Source organism: Anolis sagrei, chromosome Y (genome assembly GCF_037176765.1).
Source record: "Anolis sagrei isolate rAnoSag1 chromosome Y, rAnoSag1.mat, whole genome shotgun sequence".
Taxonomy (NCBI): domain Eukaryota; kingdom Metazoa; phylum Chordata; class Lepidosauria; order Squamata; family Dactyloidae; genus Anolis; species Anolis sagrei.
In genome coordinates, this window is record NC_090035.1 from 69,304,275 (window position 1) to 69,329,231 (window position 24,957).

The 24,957-nt window shown below is 42.5% G+C and overlaps 1 protein-coding gene across 1 annotated transcript in view; it reads right to left on the reverse strand.

Moving 5' to 3' along the window:
* LOC132780161 (DNA repair protein XRCC1) overlaps window positions 1-24,957 on the reverse strand; it is a 35,283-nt gene that overhangs the window by 9,203 nt on the left and 1,123 nt on the right. Inside the window, exons 2-16 of the mRNA XM_060783720.2 lie at window positions 19,191-19,283; window positions 17,541-17,648; window positions 16,987-17,145; window positions 15,699-15,779; window positions 15,486-15,603; window positions 13,699-13,820; window positions 12,906-13,029; window positions 10,089-10,314; window positions 9,814-9,930; window positions 9,576-9,678; window positions 6,241-6,433; window positions 4,474-4,528; window positions 3,987-4,132; window positions 2,543-2,633; window positions 1,745-1,820 (exon numbers count right to left, since the gene is read on the reverse strand). Of these exons, the coding sequence (XP_060639703.2) occupies window positions 1,745-1,820; window positions 2,543-2,633; window positions 3,987-4,132; window positions 4,474-4,528; window positions 6,241-6,433; window positions 9,576-9,678; window positions 9,814-9,930; window positions 10,089-10,314; window positions 12,906-13,029; window positions 13,699-13,820; window positions 15,486-15,603; window positions 15,699-15,779; window positions 16,987-17,145; window positions 17,541-17,648; window positions 19,191-19,283 (1,812 nt within the window). The remainder of the gene's footprint in view (window positions 1-1,744; window positions 1,821-2,542; window positions 2,634-3,986; window positions 4,133-4,473; window positions 4,529-6,240; window positions 6,434-9,575; window positions 9,679-9,813; window positions 9,931-10,088; window positions 10,315-12,905; window positions 13,030-13,698; window positions 13,821-15,485; window positions 15,604-15,698; window positions 15,780-16,986; window positions 17,146-17,540; window positions 17,649-19,190; window positions 19,284-24,957) is intronic.

Genomic DNA, 24,957 nt, shown 5'->3' on the forward strand with positions numbered 1-24,957 from the left:
GAACTATTGCATGACTAAATAAAAAGGAACATGAGAGAATATTGTAGTACATGCTAACAGCAGCAAGTATCATATATGCTCAAAAGAGGAAAACAATAGAGATACCTGTCAGAAATATTAAAAATTAACTGGGTATTTTTGATTTAAAAAGTGTGAGTCAAGCACTGAAAGAGTTGGTAGGCCAAAGCCTGTTAGAGTCAGTGGACCAAAGCTAGTGTCATCCTGAGGAGTGCGAGGTAAACCTCTGTGTGTGAAAGAAGCACCAGGTTAAAGGCCTTGTGTGTAAAGCTGTGTGCAAAGCTACTATGTGATGCTCCCATGTAATTGCAGTGTGAGAAGAGGCTCTGTGAGAGTGAAGCTGTTTCTCTCCATAAGAAAGAAGCCCAGCATGGAAGCAAAGAAGGAAGTATGAAGGACTCTGTGTTGTGGAAACCTTGTTATTGTAAATAATGCAACTATATTATTTTACTACAAAGAAAAACCTCCTATGGAAGACAACATTGGCCTGTGTGTTTTTGTTCTTTTTGTCACTTTGGGCTACTGGTTGCTGGGTCACACTGCTGCTGTTACTCTGCTGTGAATTTATGAGGAGGGTCTTTTGGTAATAAGCCCACTCGTTCAACAATACCAACTGTAGTACAGTGAAGATGTGGTAAATAATTGAAATTGACAAATTAACAATGTTGTTGGAAGGAGAATTGGACAGTTTCAGCAGAATGGAAACCATTTTATCAGCATTTATCTGAGGAAAAGGAATAGGCTTTATGTATAGATTTGGAGACCTAAAATGCTGGGATAGTCACTTGTAAATGTTAAAAAAAACACAGAAGTAAACAATTGGCTAGATACAAAGTAGAAAAAAAAGTTAAATTTATATAAAAGGAGACAAAAACAAGGCTGAAAATAAACTTTTAAAACTAATTTATGTAGGGCCAGGCTTTAGCACAGCAGGTTAAACCACCGGCTGTAGAAAATCTTGCCGACTGAAAGGTTGGCAGTTCAAGCCCAGGTGGAGTGAGCTCCCGCCGTGAGCCCAGCTTCTGCCTACCTAGCAAATCGAAAACAGTAATGTGAATAAATAAATAGGTACCACTTTTAGCAGGGAGATAATAAAAAGGTGCCCATAAAGAACATGTCGGCAATTCAATCTGGGAGGACATCTATGGACAAACAAAGCTCCTCCGCATGGAAGATGGAGCGACAGAACCACCCTGCGGCCTGAGACAAGCACAACCTCCAGATGCCAGAGATGGAAAAAGATGGGAAAGCCTATATACCTCTGTTTATGTATTTCTGTCCCTGTTAATTGTATAATGGCACTGAATGTTTGCCGTATGTGTTCTGTAATCCCTCAGGGAGATAGAGCAGAATATAAATAAAGTATATTATTATTATTTTAGAGTTGTAAGTAGATATGTATGTTTGTTAAGCAATCATTGTCTAAGTATGCCTATGTTTATGTACTCTTTGTGTGTGTGTGTTTTGTCATTGAAATTCACCTTAAGAACAAACATACAGAACTTATCTTGTCCATAATCTGGGAACTGCCTGTACTTAACTGGGATGCTACAGAGATCATGTAAAGCTTCAAACAGCTGAAAATATCATGTTTGCATATATATGCCCTATCGTTTTCTCCTAAAGCAACCTCTGTCAGATTTATACATTTCATCTGTTTCTGTTTTGTAAGAACTTTTGGGATCAGGCCAAGATAACCCCAGACAAGCAGGCCAGGCTTTCTCACCTCCTCAAAAGTGTCATCCCACTCTTGAGCCGTGATCACGTAATTCACTCGCTCGTTCATGTAGTCCTCCACTTCCCTGGAAATGAAAGATTTATTTATTTATAACAATCTTGCAGGATAATCCCACCCACCCCAACTTCGTCAAAGATCATGACACAATGTATTTGGAAAAGAACTGATTTAACATGGATTAAAAAGCAACACAAATGGGGCTGTTGTGTGTGTTTAATATTCATCTCAGTGCAGTAGATATTATGTGAATAAACATGGTCACTCCATTTGTGCTGCTTTGCAACCAGTGTCCTCGAGGTCCACATTCTGGGGGAAAGGTTAAGTAGAAATGGACAAAATAAGTAATAAATGTTCTCTCTCTATAGCTTGCCATCCCACAGACACAGAAAACACCTTTTTTCCAGATAAATATAAAGTTTTAATGTATTAATATGCAATCCCAGTTTGCAAAATGCTGCCACATACTGACCAGTTCTGCATTCTATTTTAAATTTCAGAACTCTAACAAAACTTTCAAAATGGAATTATTATTTCATTATTGGTGATTTTTTTATGACAGAACCAATTAAGAACTGCTATTTATAATGAAATTTTGAGAGTTTTGTTAGAGTTCTGAAATTTTCATCACCAGAATTTTAGTGTTGTAAGTACTTTAGAACCATTTAGAACCATGGATTGACCAGGCCTACATCATTACTTTTTTGCTGTTCCCAGTTATAACACAACCAATATTACATCACCTAGGATGTAGCAAACATGTATGTTAGCACCTGTAAGATGACCTACCCATTGAAAGCTATGATGTAGCGGTTCAGGAGGCGTCGCTCGTTAGAAGGGAATTCACCGTAAAGGAAGAAGTGCTTTCCCTCAAATAAATCTGGCAAAGAAAGGGTTCATTCAGACTTGCTCACCTGAACAACTTATACATAAAGGTTACAGTATTCAGACGTTAATTCTGTTAGACACATCTCATTACTTAGGTCCCCTGTTTCAGAACTCTGAACCCAACCGACAATGGATCTGGACTAAACTTGAAGCACATATTTACTTCCAAATGACAAAATCAATTTTTTGAGTGAATTACATACATTGGGTTGTTAGGTGTCTTGTGTCCAAATTTGGTGTCAATTCGTCCAGTGGTTTTTGAGTTCTGTTAATCCCACAAATGAACATTACATTTATATTTATATATATAGATTTACCACATTTGGTAAATAAATAAAGGCCTCCCCAGACAATCTTAGCCTCCGAGGTGGATCATAGAGGGAAATACGTTCAGACAGGTAAGTTGGGCCAGAACCATTTAGGCTTGTATAGGCTAAAGCCTGCACTTTGAATTGTGCTTAGTAGCAGATTGGCAGCCAGCGGAACTGGCTGCCAGCGGAACAGGGGGGTTGTACACTGCTCCGGCAAGCAATCTGGCTGCTGCCCATTGGACTACTTGGAAGCCTCAGAATAGTCTTCAAAGGCAACCCCACATAGAGCATGTTGCAGTAGTCTATTCAGGATGCAACAAGCACATGGACCAACTTAAAAAACTGGTGGGTTTGGAGAGCAATGACAGAGGACAATGGCAATTGTTGTTAACCCATATCCTTATAGTTTTTCTAATGTGACCATTCATAACATCCAAAAAACAAAACATAACTTCTAACAAACAGTGTTACAAATTACTGAGCCCGGGCATCCCTGTGTACTAAAGCTAGCATTTGATATTTGTATTCCCTCTAAAGAGGAATAACCATGACTTTAATGTCTAGCTCCCTTTTAAAAGATCATCCATTTGCACAAGTTAAGCAACCAATGATTTAGTTGACTCAAGGTCCTAGACCAGGGTTCCTCAAACATTTTAAACAGAGGGCCAGGTCACAGTCACTCAAACTGTTGGAGGGCCGAATTATAATTTGAAAAAAAAAATGAATGAATTCCTATGCACACTGCACATATCTTATTTGTAGTGCAAAACCCACATAAAAACAATACAATAATTCAAATGAAGAACACTTTTAACAAATATAAACTTATTAGTATTTCAATGGGAAGTGTGAGCCTGCTTTTGGCTGATGAAACAGGATTGTTGTTGTTGTGTGCTTTCAAGACTTAGGTTGACCCTGAGTGAGGGCCGGGTAAATGACCTTGGAGGGCCATATCCGGCCCTCGGGCCTTAGTTTGAGGACTCCGGTCCTAGACTATTCCTCCACCTCAACCCATTCTATCAGTTCTGTCATACCAGGCAGTTCTGGAATAGGTTGATCTGGCTCTTCCTTTTCTTCAACATCTGTGTTCTCATCTGTGGAACCAGCATATGGATCATCATCTGGTTCTGGAACAGCCCTCCGCCCTCCTTGTTGTTTTTTGCGATGTTCTTCTTCCACTCTGAAATGAATAAAAAATGAAGTCAATTGAGAAAACAGACCTCCCCTTTCCCCACAATCAGCATTATGCCCCTTGTTCTCACAATTAAGATTTACACTGGCAATTTCTATTGAGATCTTAGAAACCATGTATAATCCACATCAAGATCTTCCACAGGTCAGACGGAAGAATATACGGTTATTCGATTTCCTGCAATTCCATTGCACTCTGCAAAAACCCTCCTTACTCACTTGTAGATATCACAAGTAGCTAAAAGTCCCCACTGCTCTTTCCAACCTCAACCAACCTTTGAGGTCTTGATTGATGGAAGGAACCACCACTACAGTCTATGTTTGACCAACCTCCTCAGCTCATCATCAGTATCACCGGACTCCTCATCTCCATTGCCTTGAACACCTAGGAAGGGCAGAAGAAGAAGAAGGATGGGAGGATGAAAATTAAGTCATAAATATGTTTTTGCTGCTCTATTAAATTAGCATGGGGTGAGTATGACAAACATGATCTAGGTTTGACCCACATTCCAAGAGATATCTTTTGTGTCTTCCACTTCAGGATGCAGACTACCGTATTTTCCAGAATACAAGGCGACTGGGGGCTTAAGACGACTCCCCAACTTTTCAACACAAAATACAGAGCTAGGGATATACTCGCTGTTTAAGACGACTCCGCATTTCATGGAGGTTATGGCCTGCTGGGCTGTCCTCGCGGCCCCTGCCGCTTTACCCACTCTACTTTCAAGGCCCTCCTCCACCCCGCCGCTCACCTCCTTCGAAGGCCACTGAGCTCACCTTAGGCCCAAGGAAGCACCTCCGGAAGATGACTCCCAGCAGCCTCGGGCGGCGTCGTGCCTGGGATGTGCTTGCTGAGGCATTTTGGGAGCCGTAGGAGCCAGGGAACTATGGCTCTCAGAATGCCTCAGTGAGCACATCCCAGGCACGCCACCGGGGCTGCTGGGAGTCATCCGAAGGCGTTTCCTTGGGCCTAGATGAGGTAAGTGTTGTGTGCAGGCAGAGGAGGGCCATGAAAGTAGAGCAGGGAGAGTGGCGGGGGCCACAGGGACAGCCCAACGGGGGATCACCCCCGGCTGGGCTCCATGGCAATACGGTCTGCCACTCCTCCTCCCTGTGCCCTCTCTCCGCCCTCCTCCTCCTCCCCCCTCCTCCCAAGGTAGTTGTATTTTTTTTTCTTTCAATTATTATTATTTTTATTTTATACCCGGCGTACTAGACGACCCCCGACTTTCCATAAGATTTTTCAGGCCTAAAAAGTTGTCCAGTATGCTGGAAAATATGGTAGCTTTTCTCTACAGTAATACAGGGTGCAGCAGCATAATTTCCTTTTTTCAAAACTTAATAAAACTCATTGTATGAATCAGATTTTTTAAAAAAATAATGTAGCTGCATACCTAAAGTTTTATTTTATGTAGTTTGGAAGATCAAATTAGGTAGGTGACATCCCCCATTCTCCATACACTGAGTAAACTGATTTCTGGCATTTGTCATGACTTTTGCCAGCATAGCAGGTGTTATGTTGGCAATTTCTTCCTGGATGTTGGTCTTCAAATCTTGTAGGGTCCTTGGACGGTTCACATAAACACAGGATTTCAAAAAACCCCATACAGAGCCAACCTTAAGAAATGGGGCTACAAAATGGAATCCACGACATGCGAATGTGGAGAAGAGCAAACCACAGACCCACTGCTGCAATGCATCCTGAGCCCTGCCACATGCACAATGGAGGACCTCCTTGCGGCAACACCAGAGGCACTCCAAGTGGCCAGATACTGGTCAAAGGACATTTAATCAACTACCAAGCTTGCAAACCATGTGTTTTGTCTGTTTGTTTGTTTTGTTCTGTTAGAAATGTAATACAATTGTCCGGTTGCCCCTGACACGATAAATAAATAACTCCATCAGTGGTGACTTGCCATGAAAATTACCAGGACTTCCACATATGTTGATGATCATCCCCATCCTCCACCTCCTCCCAGGAACGTCCTAGAAGTAAGTCAGCATTTTGGCAGTAGTTCCACCCCTCATGAGTGTGCATGACCCAGCATGGTACCCATCTTATGCTGCTGAATAAGAATGATCCTTTTTCAGTTTTACCTGTGGGGTCTTCATCATCAGTAGATGCTGCAGAATCGACTGCTGAAACCCGTAAATTGTTATGGACGCTGCTATTCTGAGAGGTGCTGGGCTCTTCCTCCTTTTCAGGGAGCACTCTCCTTGCTGCTGTCGAGGTTACTTTAGGGCTGGTAGGGGCTTTGGGCTTGTGGTTGGAGCTGGGAAGGTTAGCTTTCTGCAAAGGAAGAGCAGTTGACTGAATGAAAGGGAAGCTTATTTTATTTATTTATTTCCTATATTTATACCCCGCCCTTCTCCCCCTAAAGGGGGACTCTAGGCGGCCTAACAAAAGCATCATATGATGCTAGCACCATAAAAACAACCACAGTACAATCAAAATATTAAAAATTAAAACAACAATTAAAACAATTGATTAAGACACATCCATTAAAATCAAAATCCAAAAACCAGTCCGGGTCAATTCATTGCCATTAAGTTATGTGATCTTCTTCCACTTGCTGCTCCCTGATCAAACACTTAGTCCCATAACCAGGTCTTGTTTTTCTGTCTAAAAGACAAGAGGGAGGTGGCCAATCTGATATCTCTAGGGAGGGCATTCCATAGGCGGGGGGCCACTGCTGAGAAGACCCTGTCTCTCGTCCCCATCAACCGTGTTTGCGATAGTGGTGGGATCGAGAGCAGGGCCTCTCCTGAAGATCTTAAACTTCATGATGGTTTGTGGCAGGAGATACGTTCGGACAGGTAGTCTGGGCTAGAACTGTTTAGGGCTTTATAGCTTAAAACCAGCACTTTGAATTGTGCTCGGAAGCTGATCAGTAGCCAGTGGAGCTGGCGTAACAAAGGAGTTGTATGTTCCCTGTACGTCGCTCCGGTGAGCAAACTGGCTGCTGACTATTGGAGTAGTTGAAGCTTCCGGGCAGTCTTCAAAGCCAGCCCCACATAGTGTGTGTTGCAGTAGTCTATTCAGGATGTAACAAGAGTGTGGACCACTGTGGCCAAGTCAGGCTTCTTGAGGAACGGGCGCAGCTGGCGCACAACTTTTAATTGTGCAAAAGCTCTCCCGGCCATCGCCAAGACCTGGGATTCCAGGCTCAGCGATGAGTCCAGGACCACTCCCAAACTGCGAACCTGTGTTTTCAGGGGGAGTGTAACCCTGTCTAACACAGGCTGTAACCCTCTCCCCTGTTCGGCCTTTTGACTGACCAGGAGTACCTCTGTCTTGTCTGGATTTAGTTTCAATCTGTTCGCCCTCATCCAGACCGACACAGCGGCCAAGAACAGATTCAGGACCTGCACAGCCTCCTTAGTGACAGATGGGAAGGAGTGATAGAGCTGAACATCATCCCCGTACAGATGACATCTGACCGAAAACTCCGGATGATCTCTCCCAGTGGCTTCATGTAAATGTTAAATAACATGGGGGACAGTACTGATCTCTGCGGGACCCCACAAGTCAATGGTTGTGAGGACGAGCAGGTATCCCCAGCAACATTTTCACTAATTGGCTAGTTATTTTAGAAAGCCAAATCTGTCTCTTTAGTATCTTAGGTGGGATACAGGTAAAAAAATATATTTAAAGAACACTCTACCATTCTGAACACACCAAATGCTCTCTAATTTGGGCTTGATTAATATTTGGAGCTCCCAGTGGTGCAGTGGGTTAAACCACTGAGCTGCAAAATTTGTTGACCGAAAGGTTGTAGGTTCGAATCCGAGAAGGGTGAGCTTCCGCTGTCAGCCCCAGCTTCTGCCAACCTAGCAGTTCGAAAACATGCAAATGTGTGTAGATCAATAGGAACCGCTCCGACGGGAAAGTAAAGGCGCTTCATGCAGTCATGCTGGCCACATGACCTTGGAGGTGTCTACGGACAACGCCAGCTCTTCGGCTTAGAAATGGAGATGAGCACCAACCCCCAGAGTCAGACAAAACTGAACTTGAAGAGGGGCCGACCAAGGGCAAGATGGATGGATGGTATACTTGAAGTGACTGGCTTGACCTTGAAGGGGGGTGGGGGAGCTCTGGCTGGGCTGGTCCAGGAGGTCACAAAGAGTCAGAAACAACTAAATGAATAAACAACTGCTAAAGTTGAGACTACAGGATCAGATGGGACTAACGGTCCCATGGCATGCACTTTTCAACTGATAAGGATTTGTGTCCTTATTTATTTATTGTGTCAGAAGCGAGTGGAGGGTGCAGTTAAAATGCACTTAAAAACACAAACAAAAGTTTTTTAAAAAAAGAACTCGGCATTATGCCAAATGTCCTTTGACCAGAAGCTGGCCACTTGGAGTGCCTGAAAAGTCAGGATATAAATAAATAAATAAATATTTAACAACTATATAAATAAACTAGCTGTCCCCTGCCACGCATTGTTGTGGCCCAGTCTGGTGATCTGGAAAATAAAATGAGAAAGTGTTGGTTTCTAATATGTGTAATGTCTTTCTGCTTGTGGGTAAACAGTATTTCTTGTTGTTTATCAGTGTTGATGTGTCTGGTTTGCCTACTCTGGAACATGCAAATATAATTGTCGTTCTTTAGGGGTCCCTTTCAACTCTATGATACTGTATCTCTGTGTGTGTGTGTGTGAATTTTATATATCTATCTCTATGGCTGGATGGCTCTTTGTCAGGAGGGCTTTGATTACGTTTTCTTGCCCTAGCGAAGGGAGTTGGACTGGATGGCCTTGAATATTTTCTGTTGGTCATGGGGGTTCTGTGTGGGAAGTTTGCTCCAATTCTGTCATTGGTGGGGTTCAGAATGCTCTGATTGTAGGTGAACTAAATCCCAGTAACTACAACTCCCAACTGTCAAGGTCTATTTCCCTCAAACTTCACCTGTGTTCTCATTTGGACATATGGAATATTCGTGCCAAGTTTGGTCCAGATCCATCATTGTTTGATTCCACATTGCTCTCTGGATGTACATGAACTACAACTCCAAAACTCAAGGTCAATGCCCACCATACCCTTCTAGTGTATTCTGGTGATCATGGGAGTCTTGTATGCCACGTTTGGTTCAATTCCATCATTGGTGGAGTTCAGAATACTCTTTGATTGTAAGTTAACTATAAATCCCAGCAACTACAACTCTCAAATTACAAAATCATTTTTTGAGTGATGGTCACTCCTCAGGTTAGTAGGCGTCTTGTGTCCAAATTTGGCAATTCGTCCAGTGGTTTTTGAGTTATGTTAATTCCACAAATGAACATTATGTTTTTATTTATATAGATATAAAAATAAAAATAAATGATTTAAGTACACATAAAAATCTGATTTATCAGTGCTATCAAGGTAGGAGGCATTAAATCAAAACAAAGCAAGTATCTCAGAAGATCACATATATGACATTCCATTACCTGTTGATGTTTAAGAGGCTTCTGGTGTCGGACAGAGACTTCCTCTTCATCGCTCTCATCTTCCTGCTCACTGCTGGAGGATTCAGAGCTGACCATCAGGTAGCTGGGGGGGGGGGGGGGGGGGGAGCAAAAACAGTCACTACAATAGACACCACCAAAAACCCTGCCACAATCCAAGACAGAGGAAACTTTGGGGGCTGGCCCTCACTCTCCTTGCCTCCCTCATCCTCAAACCTACCGTTTGCAGGGCAGGCATCGCTTCGTGCGGTAACAATCCAGGATCCACTCCTTGCGCACAATGATACCCCCGAGCCCCTTCACCTGGCTGTATTTGGGGGTGTTGGCAAAGGCACAGCTAGAAGAAGAGCACAAGAGAACAGAGTACTCAGTACAAAGCAACTCACAACTGATGTGAGCAAGTTAGAGTCTTTGGAATTACGCAGACTCAAGATGTACAAAAGGGAAAAGAGCGCCAAGCCTTGGCTAAGGCAGTAATACTTGCAAGACACCTACATGAGATGAGTGCTGTCAGGGGTCCAGTCCGGCCGGTACTTGGCCCCCATCTCGAGGGCTTTGTCCCGCAGCTCCGAGCGGAAGGGGTTCTGGAATCCGCTCAACACAAACACGGTGCCCTGAAGGAGATGCTGGAAAGAGCCGTTTGCCGTCCCTTCTGAAGCTTGTGTTTGTGGGGGCTTTTTGGAAGGTGGTGTCTTTTGGGAAGCTGGTGCTGATGGGGAAGCTATGCAAAGGAAGAGGTGGATAATAAACGTAATTTAGGAGAAAGAGGAGAAGTCCAAGTCACCATTCATTCCTCTTGTTGGACTTCTTCCCTGGACTGCACAAGTCACCAGTCCTCAATGAGTAGCTAGACTTAGATATAGGATATTGGAAGCTTCAACTAGTCCAACGGGCAGCAGCCAGATTGCTCACTGGAGCATCATACACGGAGTACACCACCCCGTTGTGTCAACACTTGCTGCCGGTCCATTTCGAAGCACAATTCAAAGTGCTGGTCTTGGCCTATATATGACTCCGGCCCAGCTTACTTGTCCAAACTTGTCTCCCTCTATGTTCCGCCTCGTAGTCTAAGATCCACCGGGGAGGCCCTGCTCTCGGTCCCACTAGCTTCGCAAACGCGTCTGGTGGGGATGAGGGACAGGGCCTTCTCGGTGGTGACCCCCCCCCCCCCGGCCGCTTGTGGAATTCGCTCCCCAGCGAAATTAGATTGGCATCCTCCCTCCTTTCTTTCAGAAAAAAACTAAAAACGTGGTTTTGGAACCAGGCTTTTGGCTAGCAGGCACAACGGCACTGTGAACATTGAATCGGACCATATGATTGTTATAATGGAAATGGCTTTACGACTGTATAATTAATGTGCATTTTTAATCTATTGTATTGTATGATTTTATCTTGCTGTTATAATGTATTATTTGCGGCATCGAATTGTTGCCATTGTTAGCCACTCTGAGTCCCCCTGCAGGGCTTGAGAAGAGTGGGGTAAAAATGTTGTAAATAAATAAATAAATAGGATTAGAGTGAGGGATTCCTTTCCCCACATTCCTATGCATTGTTTTCCGAGAAGGGGCTTTGTCTTTACTCTTCTTGCTTGCCACTATCTACTCCCCCTTTGGAAGATATAGCAATGGAATCTTTGTGAGGGATGAGGTAACTTTCTCTTTAAAGGTATTTTAATTGCCCTGGGTTTTGGCCATGTGGTCATTCTCCATTGCTTTCTCTTCTGCCTTTGTCTTCCTTCCAGTAAGGACACATTTTGTCATTCTCCAGGCAAAATGTAGCTGCATGGATACTTTTGTTATTTTATCCTTTTACCTTCCTTAATAAGCTACAAGGGTTGAATGAAAAGTAATGCCTCCACTTTCGTTACTTGGGTTTGGATGGGAATATTTTAATAAATCAAACGCAGAAGTAATCCTTAGAATGTGCGCTTTAACTTTCACTATTCACTTTTCCACATAATCACCAGACAATTGGATACATTTCTGCCAACGATGAACAAGTTTTCTGAAGCCATCACGGAAGAAGTCGACACTTTGTTTATGCAACACATCGTGCACAGATCTTCCGATAGCCAAGCAAAGCAATAATGTGACTCACATGTTCCTGTGAAATGCCGATTATGCTTGAAATTTCTCTCTGTGTGATATGACGATCGTCCTGAATCTGCTTGTGAAACTCGGTGGTTGCTGTCACAGGACGTCCAACTCTTTGTTTGTCACGCAAGTGATCTCAACATTTTAGTTACTCACCCAACAACGCATGGTACTCACCTCAACACAATCACCATAAATGGCTTACATTCTCTGATTAATCTCCTTTGGGGTGACACCTTCTGCTAACAAGAATTTAATGACTGCACATTGCTTAAGTCACATTGACCGACCATCTGTGCAGGGTTCCATACTTCGCACTTTAACAATACAGCCATTCAATGCTAAGGCTTTCCCACCAAAATGGAACTGTAGAGGAGAGTCTACTGAACAAGCCAGTACCTGCTACACACCAGTACTGCCATCTGTTGAGGAGTTACGAAGGTGGAGGCATTACTTTTAATTCAACCCTTGTAGTTAGCTCCAAGACCCTTTTTTAAAATCTAGAATGGATTTCCTTTTCTATCTAAAATGGATTTCTTTTTCCTTCAATAAATATATTTCAGAACCTAAATTTGTGAATCCATCCTCTTGAATGAAAGCTAATCCAATCTCACCACACATAAGTTTCTGCTGGTTATGAACTGTGCTTCTGGCACTCTGCTATATTTTTGTGGAATTGCCCCAAGTGAGGGTTATTTTGAGCCTAACGGGTCCGATTCCCAAAACTTCTTTATAAAACAATTAAAATATGATCCAGAACAATAGGTTTCTAACTCAACTTGCAATTAGAATCAGAGCTCTGAGAGGTGGATATTAGATGAGAAAAGATCCCTGAGCAACCTACCTAATTAATCATTCTCCTGCCACATTGTTTCAATATGAAATATCTTTGTGGAAACAGGACATTAAAAGCATACGAACAATATGTGATAAACTGCTTGAAGTCAGACCAGGTGGGAGAAAACTCAAAGGATCTTCCCAGATATTAGTAAGCTAGGTCATCTCCATAGCTTTGCTCTTTGTAGAGATTCCTAGAAAGACAACATTAAATAAATCTGCCAAAATCTAACACACATATGTGGAGGGCCGATTCTAATGTGAAGAGAGTTATTTCTGAATACATACAGTTAAATCTACACTGACTTTCAACATAAGCTTCCATCCCTACTAGAGTAAGGGAAAATATTTTTTCAAAGTTCTCTTTTACCCAACCACATACTTTTGTGTTTCTTGGAGGGTGGATTCATAGGGCGGGGTGTATCAGGGTCTGATTTCTTGGCCACAGATGAGACACTGGTATTTTCCTTGCTTAACTCATACTTCCTCTTGACAGGCGTAGGGTCCTGAAGGGAGAAGAGAACTAAAGCTGCATTCCTATACAGATTAACCAAGGAGAAACCCTCTTGAACAGGCAAGAGTTGACTTTCGTAAACTCTCGTGAGAAGCTCTGTGTTGACGGAACATAAATCTCCTATCTAACTGCTCATTAGTCTGTCCATCTGGATTTTCATTTTCATCCTCTGAGTTCAGTTCTGTTTCTGACCTTGCTTCCCTAGCGATCTGCCTTTCTAGAATGTGGTCTTCAGACAGAGACTGTTCATTTTCAGGGCTTAAAATCTCTTGCTGGCTCTCTTGCTGCACCTGCTGATTTGCAGACCCGGAATCCCTACTGACAGCAGGCTAACAGGCCTAGAATCCCCAGAAAGATCAGGTGCAGGCACAATCCAAGGCTGGACGACAACACTAGCCAGGCCCGTAGCCGGGTGTGTGTGTGTGTGTGTGTGTGTTAAAGGTTCGACCCCCTCCCCAAATCTGATTTAATCAAGAATTTCAACTGATTAACCAAGTTATGAGTAAACCAGGTTTCTTTTTTAACCTGACACATTTTAGGGAAGGGTTGAGCTTTTAAACCCCCTCCCCCCAGCTATGGGCCTGACACTAGCTAAGAATGTATTCCTATTACAAAAGAAATTTTTCACATCCAGCCCATTCAGAAGACGGACAGACTTTACCTTGGGAGAGATTTTGGGAGTGGGTTTTTCTGCAGCTGATGGCAAAAGGTCAGGGGAACTGGACATGCTGGTTTGCAGTGAAGCAGCAGCATAACTGGGTGAGGACTGGTCATTCTGAAGGGCTGTAAATACATGGGGAAATGAACAATAGTTTACAACCTGGCAAATATGTATTTCAAAAAACAATGCTGATTCTGAAAATCAGATTATTTTGTGTTTTCAAGGTTTTGGGTTCAAATCAGACTCAACGGAGAAGTTAATACATCATGCTTCTCGTTTCAGTTTTTAACAGTTCCATAGATTCTTTTTGGACATGGATATTGAATAGGTTCAAAAGTTACTTTTAGACTATAACTCAGATAATTTCTCTCTCCCCCCCCCCCCCCCCCCCCCGGGACCACAGAATCACAGAGTTGGAAGAGACCTCGTGGGACATCCAGTCCAATCCCCTGCAAAGAAGCAGGATAATCACTTTCAAAGCACCCCCGACAGATGGCCATATGCCCTCTGTTTAAAAGCCACCAATGAAAGAGCCTCCACCACACTCCGAGGCAGAGAGTTCCATTGCTGAACAGCTCTCACAGTCAGGAAATTCTTCCTAATGTTTAGAACAGGGGTCCTCAAACTTTTTAAACAGAGGGCCAGGTCACACTCCCTCAAACTGTTGGAGAGCCGAATTATAATTTGAAAAAAAATGCATGAATTCCTATGCACACTGCACATATCTTATTTGTAGTGCAAAAAAAAACAACACATTAAAACAATACAATAATTAAATGAAGAACAATTTTAACAAATATAAACTTATTAGTATTTCAATGGAAAGTGTGGGCCTGCTTTTGGCTGATGAGATAGGATTGTTGTTGTTATTATTTGCTTTCAAGTCGTTTCAGATTTAGGTTGACTCTAAGCAAGGACCGGGTAAATGACCTTGGAGGGCTGTATCCGGCCCCCAGGCCTTAGTTTGAGGACCCCTGGTTTAGATGGAATCTCCTTTCTTGTAGTTTGAAGCCACTGCTCCATTGCGTCCTAGTCTCCAGTGCAGAAGAAAACAAGCTTGCTCCCTCCTCCCTATGACATCCCTACACATATGTATCCATGGCCTTCATCATGTCTCATCCCCACCTTGCCTTCTTCAGGCTAAACATGCCCAGTTCTTTAAGCTGCTCCTCATAGGGCTTGTTCTCCAGACCCTTGATCATTTTAGTCACCCTCCTCTGGACATGTTCCAGCTTGTCAACATCTCTTTTCAATTGTGGTGCCCAGAATTGGACACAGTGTGGTTCCAGGTGGGGTCTAACCAAGGCAGAATAGTGGAGTAGCATGACTTCCCTGGATCTAGACACTAGACACCTATTGATGCAGGCCAAAATCCCGTTGGCTTTTTTTGCCGCCGCACCACATTGTTGGCTCATGTTTAATTTTTTGTTTACAAGGACTCCAAGATCTTTTTCACACATACTGCTCTTGAGCCACGCATCCCTCATTGCTATCGGTCAAGTTGCATAGAGGATTCTGAAAGTAGCAGATTTAAAAAAATAACTTTTCACAGGTTTGACTAAGACTCCTGAAGGTTAAATGGAGCCTTTATGTCCAAGAGCAGGAGAGCACTTGGTATTAAGTGATGGAAGAGCAGTTGCCTTCATATCAGTTTGGTGGCATTTGGGAGGCAAATGGCTGGCCACAAATAGTAACAGACTACTGGACTTTTGGTTAACCCAGAAAGGTTATTATATTATTAGTCAGATGGAGGCAAGATATTGGATTCAATGGTTCAATATAGCTACCTTTAGGTGGGGAGGCCAAAGGTTTGCTGGCACGGCTGAAGAACAAAGCACCGGGTTTCAAAGAGCTGGAGTTGCTGTCATCGTCCTTCACCTTGAACTGGCCCAACTTGGTGACCTTCTGCAGGAAGAGGAAGGAATGAGGGTCTTAGGTTGGTCAACAAACAACAGCTTAGAACAAAGGAAAGACAACAGATAGGTTACTGAGATACTTACTGGTGAATTTGTTTTGGAATGAATCTCATTGTTGTCTGGAGGCGAGTGGAACCTCACAAAGGAAAGGCCGTAAGCTATGGACTGAAAGAGAGAAGCAAGACGTTTTAGTGAAAGAGAGGTGAGATTCAGCTGACTTTCCATTACCCTACTTGACCTTATATGTAAAATCATACCTTAAAAAATTCCCAAAGGCACAATTGGGGTCCTAAATAACCTTTCCTCCCAAAAACTAAAACTCAATCTCTGGATACTTCTAGTTTGAAAAAATGAGTAGTTGCAGCCTGAAGTAGTCCAGGGAAACTTATTAAAATGCTCTATTTCTTTACCCCTTTTGGAGTTGATAGAAGCAATTTTATTAGGATTTCGAACATTCAACTATTGTCTGTTTGAGGCAAGTGTGAATGTTGCCATTGGCCACCTTGATTAGCATTTAATGGCCTTGCACCTTCAAAGCCTGGCTGCTTACTGCCTGGGGGAATCCTTTGTAAATAAAGAGCAACACTCAAAAAGAAGGAATTCCAGACAAGGATCAATCAGGATCAGCTAACACCTCTGAACAAAGGATTTCCCCAGGCAGGATGCAGCCAGGCTTTGAAGCTGCAAGGCTATTCAATGCTAATCAAGGTGGCCAATGGCAATATTCACACATGCCTCCATCAGACAAGAGTTCTTTCTCCAACCCTGGACCTTCCACAGATATATAAACCTCACTTGTCCTAGTTTCCAGCAGACCTCACAACCTCTGAGGATGCCTGCCATAGATGTGGGTGAAACGTCAGGAGAGAATACTTCTGGAACATGGCCATACAGCCCAGAAAACTCACAGCATCCCAGTCATTCCAGCCATGAAAGCCTTTGACAACACATTTTGGGATGTCTTTACCAGTATTTAACTCGTTTGGAATTCTAATCTGGCAATGAGGAAAAATTTGATTATTTTTACGACACCTCTAGATAAATAATCCACAAGGATCTGTGTTATCTATAAAGAATAAACACATGCATCCTCTGCTTGTAAAGGAAAAAAAAAAGCAATGAGTCATGTTTCCAAACTAGAGGAGGTACTTTTCATCAATCTTACACTGTTATTCCTAAAATTTTCAAAATGTTCAAAATGCAAAGTGTCTTTTAACCTCTCCATCTAAATGCTCCTTTCATACAAAGCAATACAAAATATATTTGACAGACAACAGAGAGAGATGGCGACTATCTTTCTAGCTAACTAGCAAGCGGGTGAATGTATACAAGAGTCCTGAAGTGACACTGGCAGACATCTCCACATACAAACCTTGGTATAGGGCTGAGTACAAACAATTTTCACCCGGTCCCACTTCTTCTCAGCTGCGGCCTTCACAAGCTTATCAGGCCCAAACATACGGACCCTGTTCAGGTTGGTTCCATTCTTGCTCTCTGAGGGGGACATAAAGGAGGACGTGACCAGCAAAACCTGAGGCCAAAGGAAAATATTATGGTGAGGATCATGGGTACAGACTTAAAAGGATCACACTTATTCCTATTACTATGTCCCAGACCTAACTCCAAAATACTCTCCCAAAGAGCTTGGAGGGAAGATGCAGACACAGAACTAGAACTAGAATCTAAACATCAGTGAGATAAATATCGCCATACTATAGGAACTGCCATGTTCAGAAAAGCAGAACAATACAGAAGTTTGACTTTTTGGCTCTGTAGTACCCTATCATAATTTCCATCCATTACGTGGTTTTAATTCAGCCAAATCTACTTATTCTTTTTTTTTTGCAAAACTGCTATAGAAAATCCTGTTTCAAGCTCGGGGTGGTAAACAAAAACCCCTAAAAACATTCAGCTCATTTCTCTCACCTCATAGCTTTGTTCACTGGGAGATGCAGAGCTTCCGGCCAAGACTTCCACAAATGCAGAGCCCTCATTGCCAATATCGATGCTGTGAATCTGCTCCTCTTTTTCAAACTGTTGGGAGACAGGGTAGTAGTGTAGCATTTTTACAAATGATAATATGTACAAATTGTAATCTTTCCTTGAGGATCACTTCCAGTAGGTGTTGCTGGGGGTCACCGGTTTGTTCCCAGAGCTCTTGTCCTGTGGTGTCCCGTAGGGTTCAGTAATCTCCCCCATGTTGTTTTAATATCTACATGAAGCCGCTGGGAGAGATCATCTGGAGTTTTGGAATTCAATGCCATCTGTATGCAGATGACGTCCAACTTTATCAGTCTTTTCCACCTACTGCTAAAGAGGCTGTCCTGAACCAATGCCTGACAGCTGGGACTATCTGGATGAGGACAAACAAACTGAAATTGAATCCAGACAAGATAGAGGTACTCCTGGGCAGTCGCAAGGCCGAACGGGGTATATAGGATTACAGCCTGTGCTGGATGAGATCACAGTCCCCCTGAAATCACAGGTTCACAGCCTGGGAGTTCTCCTAGATTCATCACAAACCCCAGGTTTTGGTAGTGGCCAGGGGAGCTTTTAATATAATAATAATAATAATAATAATAATAATCTTTATTTATACCCTGCCACCATCTCCCTAAAGGGGACTCGGGGTGGCTAACAAAAGGCCAAGCCCGAAAGTACAATACAGCAAAATATAATACAAGATGAAGACAACAATATTACATCAAAATAAAATACGTACAGCAACAAAATAAAAAAAATAAAGCAAGTTTAACAAACTATAAAATTGAACAGAATGGGCGGGCCGAATGGAAGAGATAAAATGAGAAAACCCTGATGAGGTAGGACAAGAAAATATGTAATTGATGGGATCACAAAAAGGATAAACAGTGTGAGGTAGGCTTTCAGTTTAGGACGGGGGAAAGTGCATCATAGGGACAACACTATAGATGGAGCAGACCGAAATGGGATAAATGGTCACTCTCCGAAGGCACGTCAGAACAGCCAAGTTTTAAGGTTTTTCTTGAAGTCTGCTAAGGTGTGAATGTTTCAACTGACCACCTTGATTAGCATTTGATGACCTGGCAGTGCCTGGGGCAATCTTTTGTTGAGAGGTGATTAGATGTCCCTGATTGTTCCCTCTCTGTTGTTTTGCTGTTGTAATTTTAGAGTTTTTTTTAAATACTGGTAGCCAGATTTTGTTCATATCTGGTCATTCCACAGATATATAAACCATTTTTCTAGTTCCAACAGACCTCACTGTCTCTGAGGATGCTTACCATAGATGCAGGCAAAATGTCAGGAGAGAATGCCTGTAGAACATGGTCATATAACCCGAAAAAAACCTAGAACAACCATATGTATTGTATTGTTTTTAATGCATTGGGTCTCTTTTTTTAGAGAAATAAAGTGGGATATAAATATTATAACAACAACAACAACAAAAACAACAACAGGGTTTCTGTGAGGACAAAATATATATGTTGCCTTCACATTTACTGGAAGATGGACAGGATACTGGGCTATCTCATAATAGATATAATCCTATAGTAATTTTTAGGCCAGTTGCAAATAGAGACATGCAGGAAATGTCACCTGTAATATGACAGAGATTTGTTTCTCTCCGGCCTGGGCAGCCTTCCACTTGCGATAGGTGTCCGCTTTGAGCAGGTTCTCAGCACAGTGAGTCTGGAAGCAAAGAATAGTGGGAAGGGAAGGGGAAAAAATGATAGAAAAAAAGCACAGAAATACTTCAGTTAATGAAAGAGATACGTTCCTTGACATGAATTCCTAAATAGCAAACTTGGAATTGGGGCATTAAAAACATGGGAAGTAAAATGATAGTTTTCTACACTACATAAAAGACTACTTTGAAGTGTTTCAGCAAGCTTTTTTATTGAAAACTAATACTATGTGCATGAGAAATGAGACAAATGAGTCAAGTGAGCCTTGAATCAAGAAGCAAAAACACTCTGAAACTCCCAACCACTTGAAAGGTGTTTTTCTCTCTCCCCCCAAAATGCATTCAGGCATTGTTTTTCCTTTCATCATCATCTAGTATTCTCATGATTTTCATTTCAATGACCAGACTCTTATTTCACAATGGAGTGCTGGTACAATTTATCACTTGAAATTCTATGTTTCTCTAATGCCACCGCCATCTTTAAAAAAACTGGTTTAAAAACCTTCCAGACAGAGCAAGGCCAAGGAGAAAGAATGGGGACTGGCAAATATAGAAAGACTTTATAAAAAGGAGCCAATTTGTCAAAGGTTTTGGGTGCATCTACACAGTAGAAATTACGTACTGAGACCCCACTTTTAACTGATATGGCTAAATGCTATGTAATCCTGGGAGTTATTTATTTATTTATTTATGGCATTTATATGCCGCCCTTCTCACTCCGAAGGGGACTCAGAGCGGCTTCCAAGATATATTTTCATACAATATATTATATTATTAGCATAGTACAGAGAGTTTCATCTATGCAGATGATCGTGCCATCACCGCTCAAGCAGGGAGTTTTGAGATGGTTGAACAGAAGCTCTCCGAAGCTCTAGGTGCTCTTACTGCCTATTACAGGGGAAACCAGCTGATCCCTAATCCATCTTAAACACAGACATGTGCTTTTCACCTTAAGAACAGACAAGCATCCCGAGCTCTAAGGATTACCTGGGAAGGAATCCCACTGGAGCATTGGAGTGCACCCAAATACCTGGGAGTCACTCTCACCGTGCTCTGACCTACAAGAAGCACTGCCTGAATATCAAGCAAGAAGTGGGTGCTAGAAACACTATAATACAAAAGCTGACTGGCACAACCTGGGGATCATAACCAGACACTGTGAAGACATCTGCCCTTGCACTATGCTACTCTGCTGCTGAGTATGCATGCCCAGTGTGGAACACATCTCACCATGCTAAAACAGTAGATGTGGCTCTTAATGAGACATGCCGCATTATCACGGGGTGTCTTCACCCTACACCACTGGAGAAATTACACTGTTTAGCCGGTATTGCACCACCTGACATCTACCAGGAAGTAGCAGCCAATAGTGAAAGGACCAAGGCAGTGACATCTCCAGCTCATCCCCTGTTTGGATATCAGCCAGTACGCCAACGATTTAAATCAAGAAATAGTTTTCTAAGATCTACAGAGACACTCGCTGGAAGACCCCAGCAAGCGAGAGTCCAAAAGTGGCAGGCTCAAACACAGAACCTTAACCAATGGCTGATACCAAATGAGAGACTTCCTCTCGGGCACACAGAAAACTGGGCGACTTGGAAGGTGCTGAACAGACTGCGCTCTGGCACCACGAGATGCAGAGCCAACCTTAAGAATTGGGGCTACAAAGTGGAATCCATGACATGCGAGTGTGGAGAAGAGCAAACCACAGACCACCTGCTGCAATGCAACCTGAGCCCTGCCATATGCACAATGGAGAACCTTCTTGCAGCAACACCAGAGGCACTCCAAGTGGCCAACTACTGGTCAAAGGACATTTAATCAACTACCAAGCTTGTTAACTTTGTGTTCTGTTTGTTTGTTTGTTAAAAAATGCAATGCAACTGTTTGGTCTGCTCCTGACACAATAAATAAATAAATAGCATAGTAAAATATCAGTATTATATATTACTATATTTCACTATACCATTATATTGTAATATTATTAGTAATATTGCACGTAATGTAAATATATAATTATAATTATAATATTGTATTATTATTACTAGTATTATATTGTATTACATTATGAAAGGTCTTTCATCTTCTCTGCCAAATAAATGCTGGTGCCTCATCAAATGATAACCCCACTGATACCACAGTATTTATTTATTTACTATATTTATATACTGCTTGTCTCACCCCTGGAAGGACTCAAGGCGGTTTACAACATATTAGTCGCAAAAATTCAATGCCAACATGCATGTAGGAAGGAGCATATAACTATAAATTAAAATCACTAAAACCATTAAACATAAGGCATAAACAACATTAAGTATTAAGACAAAGCATTAAAAACATCTATTATACATATTAATATCACATGATCCAAAAATTGTACACTCTAGCCATTCCGATTGTCATTACACATATTTCCTAATCATTCTTTGTACTGCATTATTGAGCTATGGCTCTTAAACGGGTATCAAACTGCATTAATTCTAAAGCCTGGAGACACTCTACATTTACGACTGCACTTCCAGATCAGCCATTAAATTCCCTCAGTTATGACATTCTGAACCTTACCAAACTTAGTCTTACTTAATGAGATATTATCTCTAGCATCCTGCAATGTACATCTTTCTACCACTGGTCAGTTACAGATGATTTCAATATATCACTATATCCATTTTCTTATTGTGATACATCCCATTGCTTCTTGAACTGTGGGTCCTGCCCCCAAATAGGGTCCCTTCTGTTCAATGTTGTGGTCCCCAAAAAAATTCTGAACGTCACCTAGTAGTTGCTTTAGATATATACATGAATTGGTGTTTGCAGTGGACTCAGACTGTTTAGCAAGTCTTGCAAATGCTGATTTACTATCGATAAATGTTTGATTTTTGCCTATATACATGTAAAAAAAATTAAGGTCAAAAAGGATCCTGAATGAAAAATTTAAGATGCCCCGATATATCAGATTTCCTCAAATCTAATGCACCATTGAATCTAGTGCGCACCTCAATATTCAGAACCCTGAAACCAAAAAAGAAGTGTGTTCAGTTCTTGTGGGTTTTTTCGGGCTATATGGCCATGTTCTAGAGGCATTTCTCCTGACGTTTCGCCTGCATCTATGGCAAGCATCTTCAGAGGTCTGCTGGAGCTGGGAAAAAGGGGTTTATATATCTGTGGAATGACCAGGGTGAGACAAAAGGCTTTTGTAAGTTGGGCTAAGTGTGAATCTTTTCAACTGACCACCTTGATTAGCATACAATGGGCTGACAGTGCCTGGAGCAAACTCTTCTTGAAAGGTGATTAGATGTCCCTGCCTGTTTTTCTCTCTGCTGTTTTAATTTTAGAGTTTTTTAATACTGGTAGCCAGATTTTGTTCATTTTCATGGTTTCTTCCTTTCTGTTGAAATTGTCCACATGTTTGTGGATTTCAATGGCTTCTCTGTGTAGTCTGACATGGTGGTTGTGAGAAGTGTGTTGTCGAAGGCTTTCATGGCCAGAATCACTGGGTTTCACCCACATCTATTGCAGGTATCCTCAGAGGTTGTGAGGTCTGTTGGAAACCTAGCTACACGAGGTTTACATATATGTGCAATGTCCTGGGTGGGAGAAAGAACTCTTGTGTGGTTAAGGCAAGTGTGAATGTTGCAATTGACCACCCTGATTAGCACTGAATGGCCTTGCAGCTTCAAAGCCTGGCTGCTTCCTGCTTGGGGGTTTAATGCACAAAAATATGTACATTTTTTTTTAAGAAATTGCCTCTGGCTATGTGTGTATGGCATATATGAAAACCGCACATAAGGTCAATGCCTGGCAAATCCTTGCAGTATTTTCTGTTGCTCATAGGAGATCTGTGTGCCAAGTTTGGTTCAATTCCATCATTGGTGGAGTTCAGAATGTTCTTTGATTGTAAGTTAACTATAAATCCCAGCAACTATAGTTCCCAAATATCAAGGCCTATTTTCCCCAAACTCCCAAATGACAAAATTAACCCCCTCCCAATGCCACCAGTATTCAAATTTGGGCGCATTGGGTATTTGTGCCAAATTTGGTCTAGTGAATGAAAATACATTCTGAATATCAGATATTTACATTACAATTCGTAACAGGAGTAAAATTAAAGTTTTGAAGTAGCAACGGAAATAATATTATGGTTGGAGGTCACCACAACATGAGGAACTGTATTAAGGGGTCACGGCATAAGGAAGGTCGAGAACCACTGTCTCAGAAGGCTACAACTCCACTGCAAACATACATACACACATTCTCTGCAGTTATGAAGTAGCAACGAAAATAATTTTATGGTTGGGGGTCACCACAATAGGAGAAACTGTATTAAGGGGTCGCAGCTTTAGAAAGGTTGGAACCACTGATCTATAGTATATCTATAGCTGGCATTACACTTCAAACAGGAGCCCCTGTTGGCATAGTACAGTGGTTCTCAACCTGGGGTCCCCAGATGTTTTTGGCCTTCAACTACCAGAAAGTCTAACAGCTGGTAAACCGGCTGGAATTTCTGGGATTTGTAGGCCAAAAAGATCTGGGGACCCCAGGTTGAGAACCACTGGCATAGTTTTGATTTGTTTTTTTTGTTGTGTCAGGAGCAAGTCGCTTCTGGTGTGAGAGAATTGGCTGTCTGCAAGGACGTTGTTCAGGGGACGCCTGGATGATTTGATGTGGGAGGCTTCTCTCATGTCCTCGCATGAAGAGCTGGAGCTGATAGAGGGAGCTCATCCACCTCTCCCCGGACTCGAACCTGTGACCTGTCGGTCTTCAGTCCTGCTGGCACGGGGGTTTAACCCACTGCGCCACCGGGGGCTCCTACTGGCATAGTAGGAACTGCTGAGATGCTGAGCTTGTTGACTGAAAAGTCGCAGGTCCAAATCCAGCGTAAGCTCCCTCTGTCAGCCCCAGCTTCTGCCAACCTAGCAGTTCAAAAACATGCAAATGTGAGTAAATCAATAGGTACCGCTCCGGCGGGAGTAAGCTCCCACTGTCAGCCCCAGCTTCTGCCAACCTAGCAGTTCCAAAACATGCAAATGTGAGTAGATCAATAGGTACTGCTCCAGTGGGAAGGTAACGGTGCTCCATGCAGTCATGCTGGCCACATGACCTAGGACAGTGGTTCCCAACCTGGGATCCCCAGATTTTTTTTTTTTTTGTCGTGTCAGGAGCGACTTGAGAAACTGCAAGTCGCTTCTGTTGTGAGAGAATTGGCCGTCTGCAAGGACGTTGCCCAGGGGACGCCCAGATGATTTTTGATGTTTTTATCATCCTTGTGGGAGGCTTCTCTCATGTCCCCGTATGAGGAGCTGGAGCTGATAGAGGGAGCTCATCCGCCTCTCCCCGGATTTGAACCTGCAACCTGTCGGTCTTCAGTCCTGCCGGCACAGGGGTTTAACCCACTGCGCCACCAGGGGCTTCAGATGTTTTTGGCCTTCATCTCCCAGAAATCGTAACAGCTGGTAAACTGGCTGGGATTTCTGGGAATTGTAGTCCAAAAACATCTAGGGACCCAAGGTTGAGAACCACTGACCAGTGCAGCCTTGACCAGGACCAATACAGGTCTCACAGATTAAACAGCTCCCTGTGAAATGAAACAGAATAACATACATATTTTACAAAGACACATTTATGGGTTCAGCTTTTGTGGATTTGATTATTTGTGAATGCTAAAAGGAGCCCCCGGTG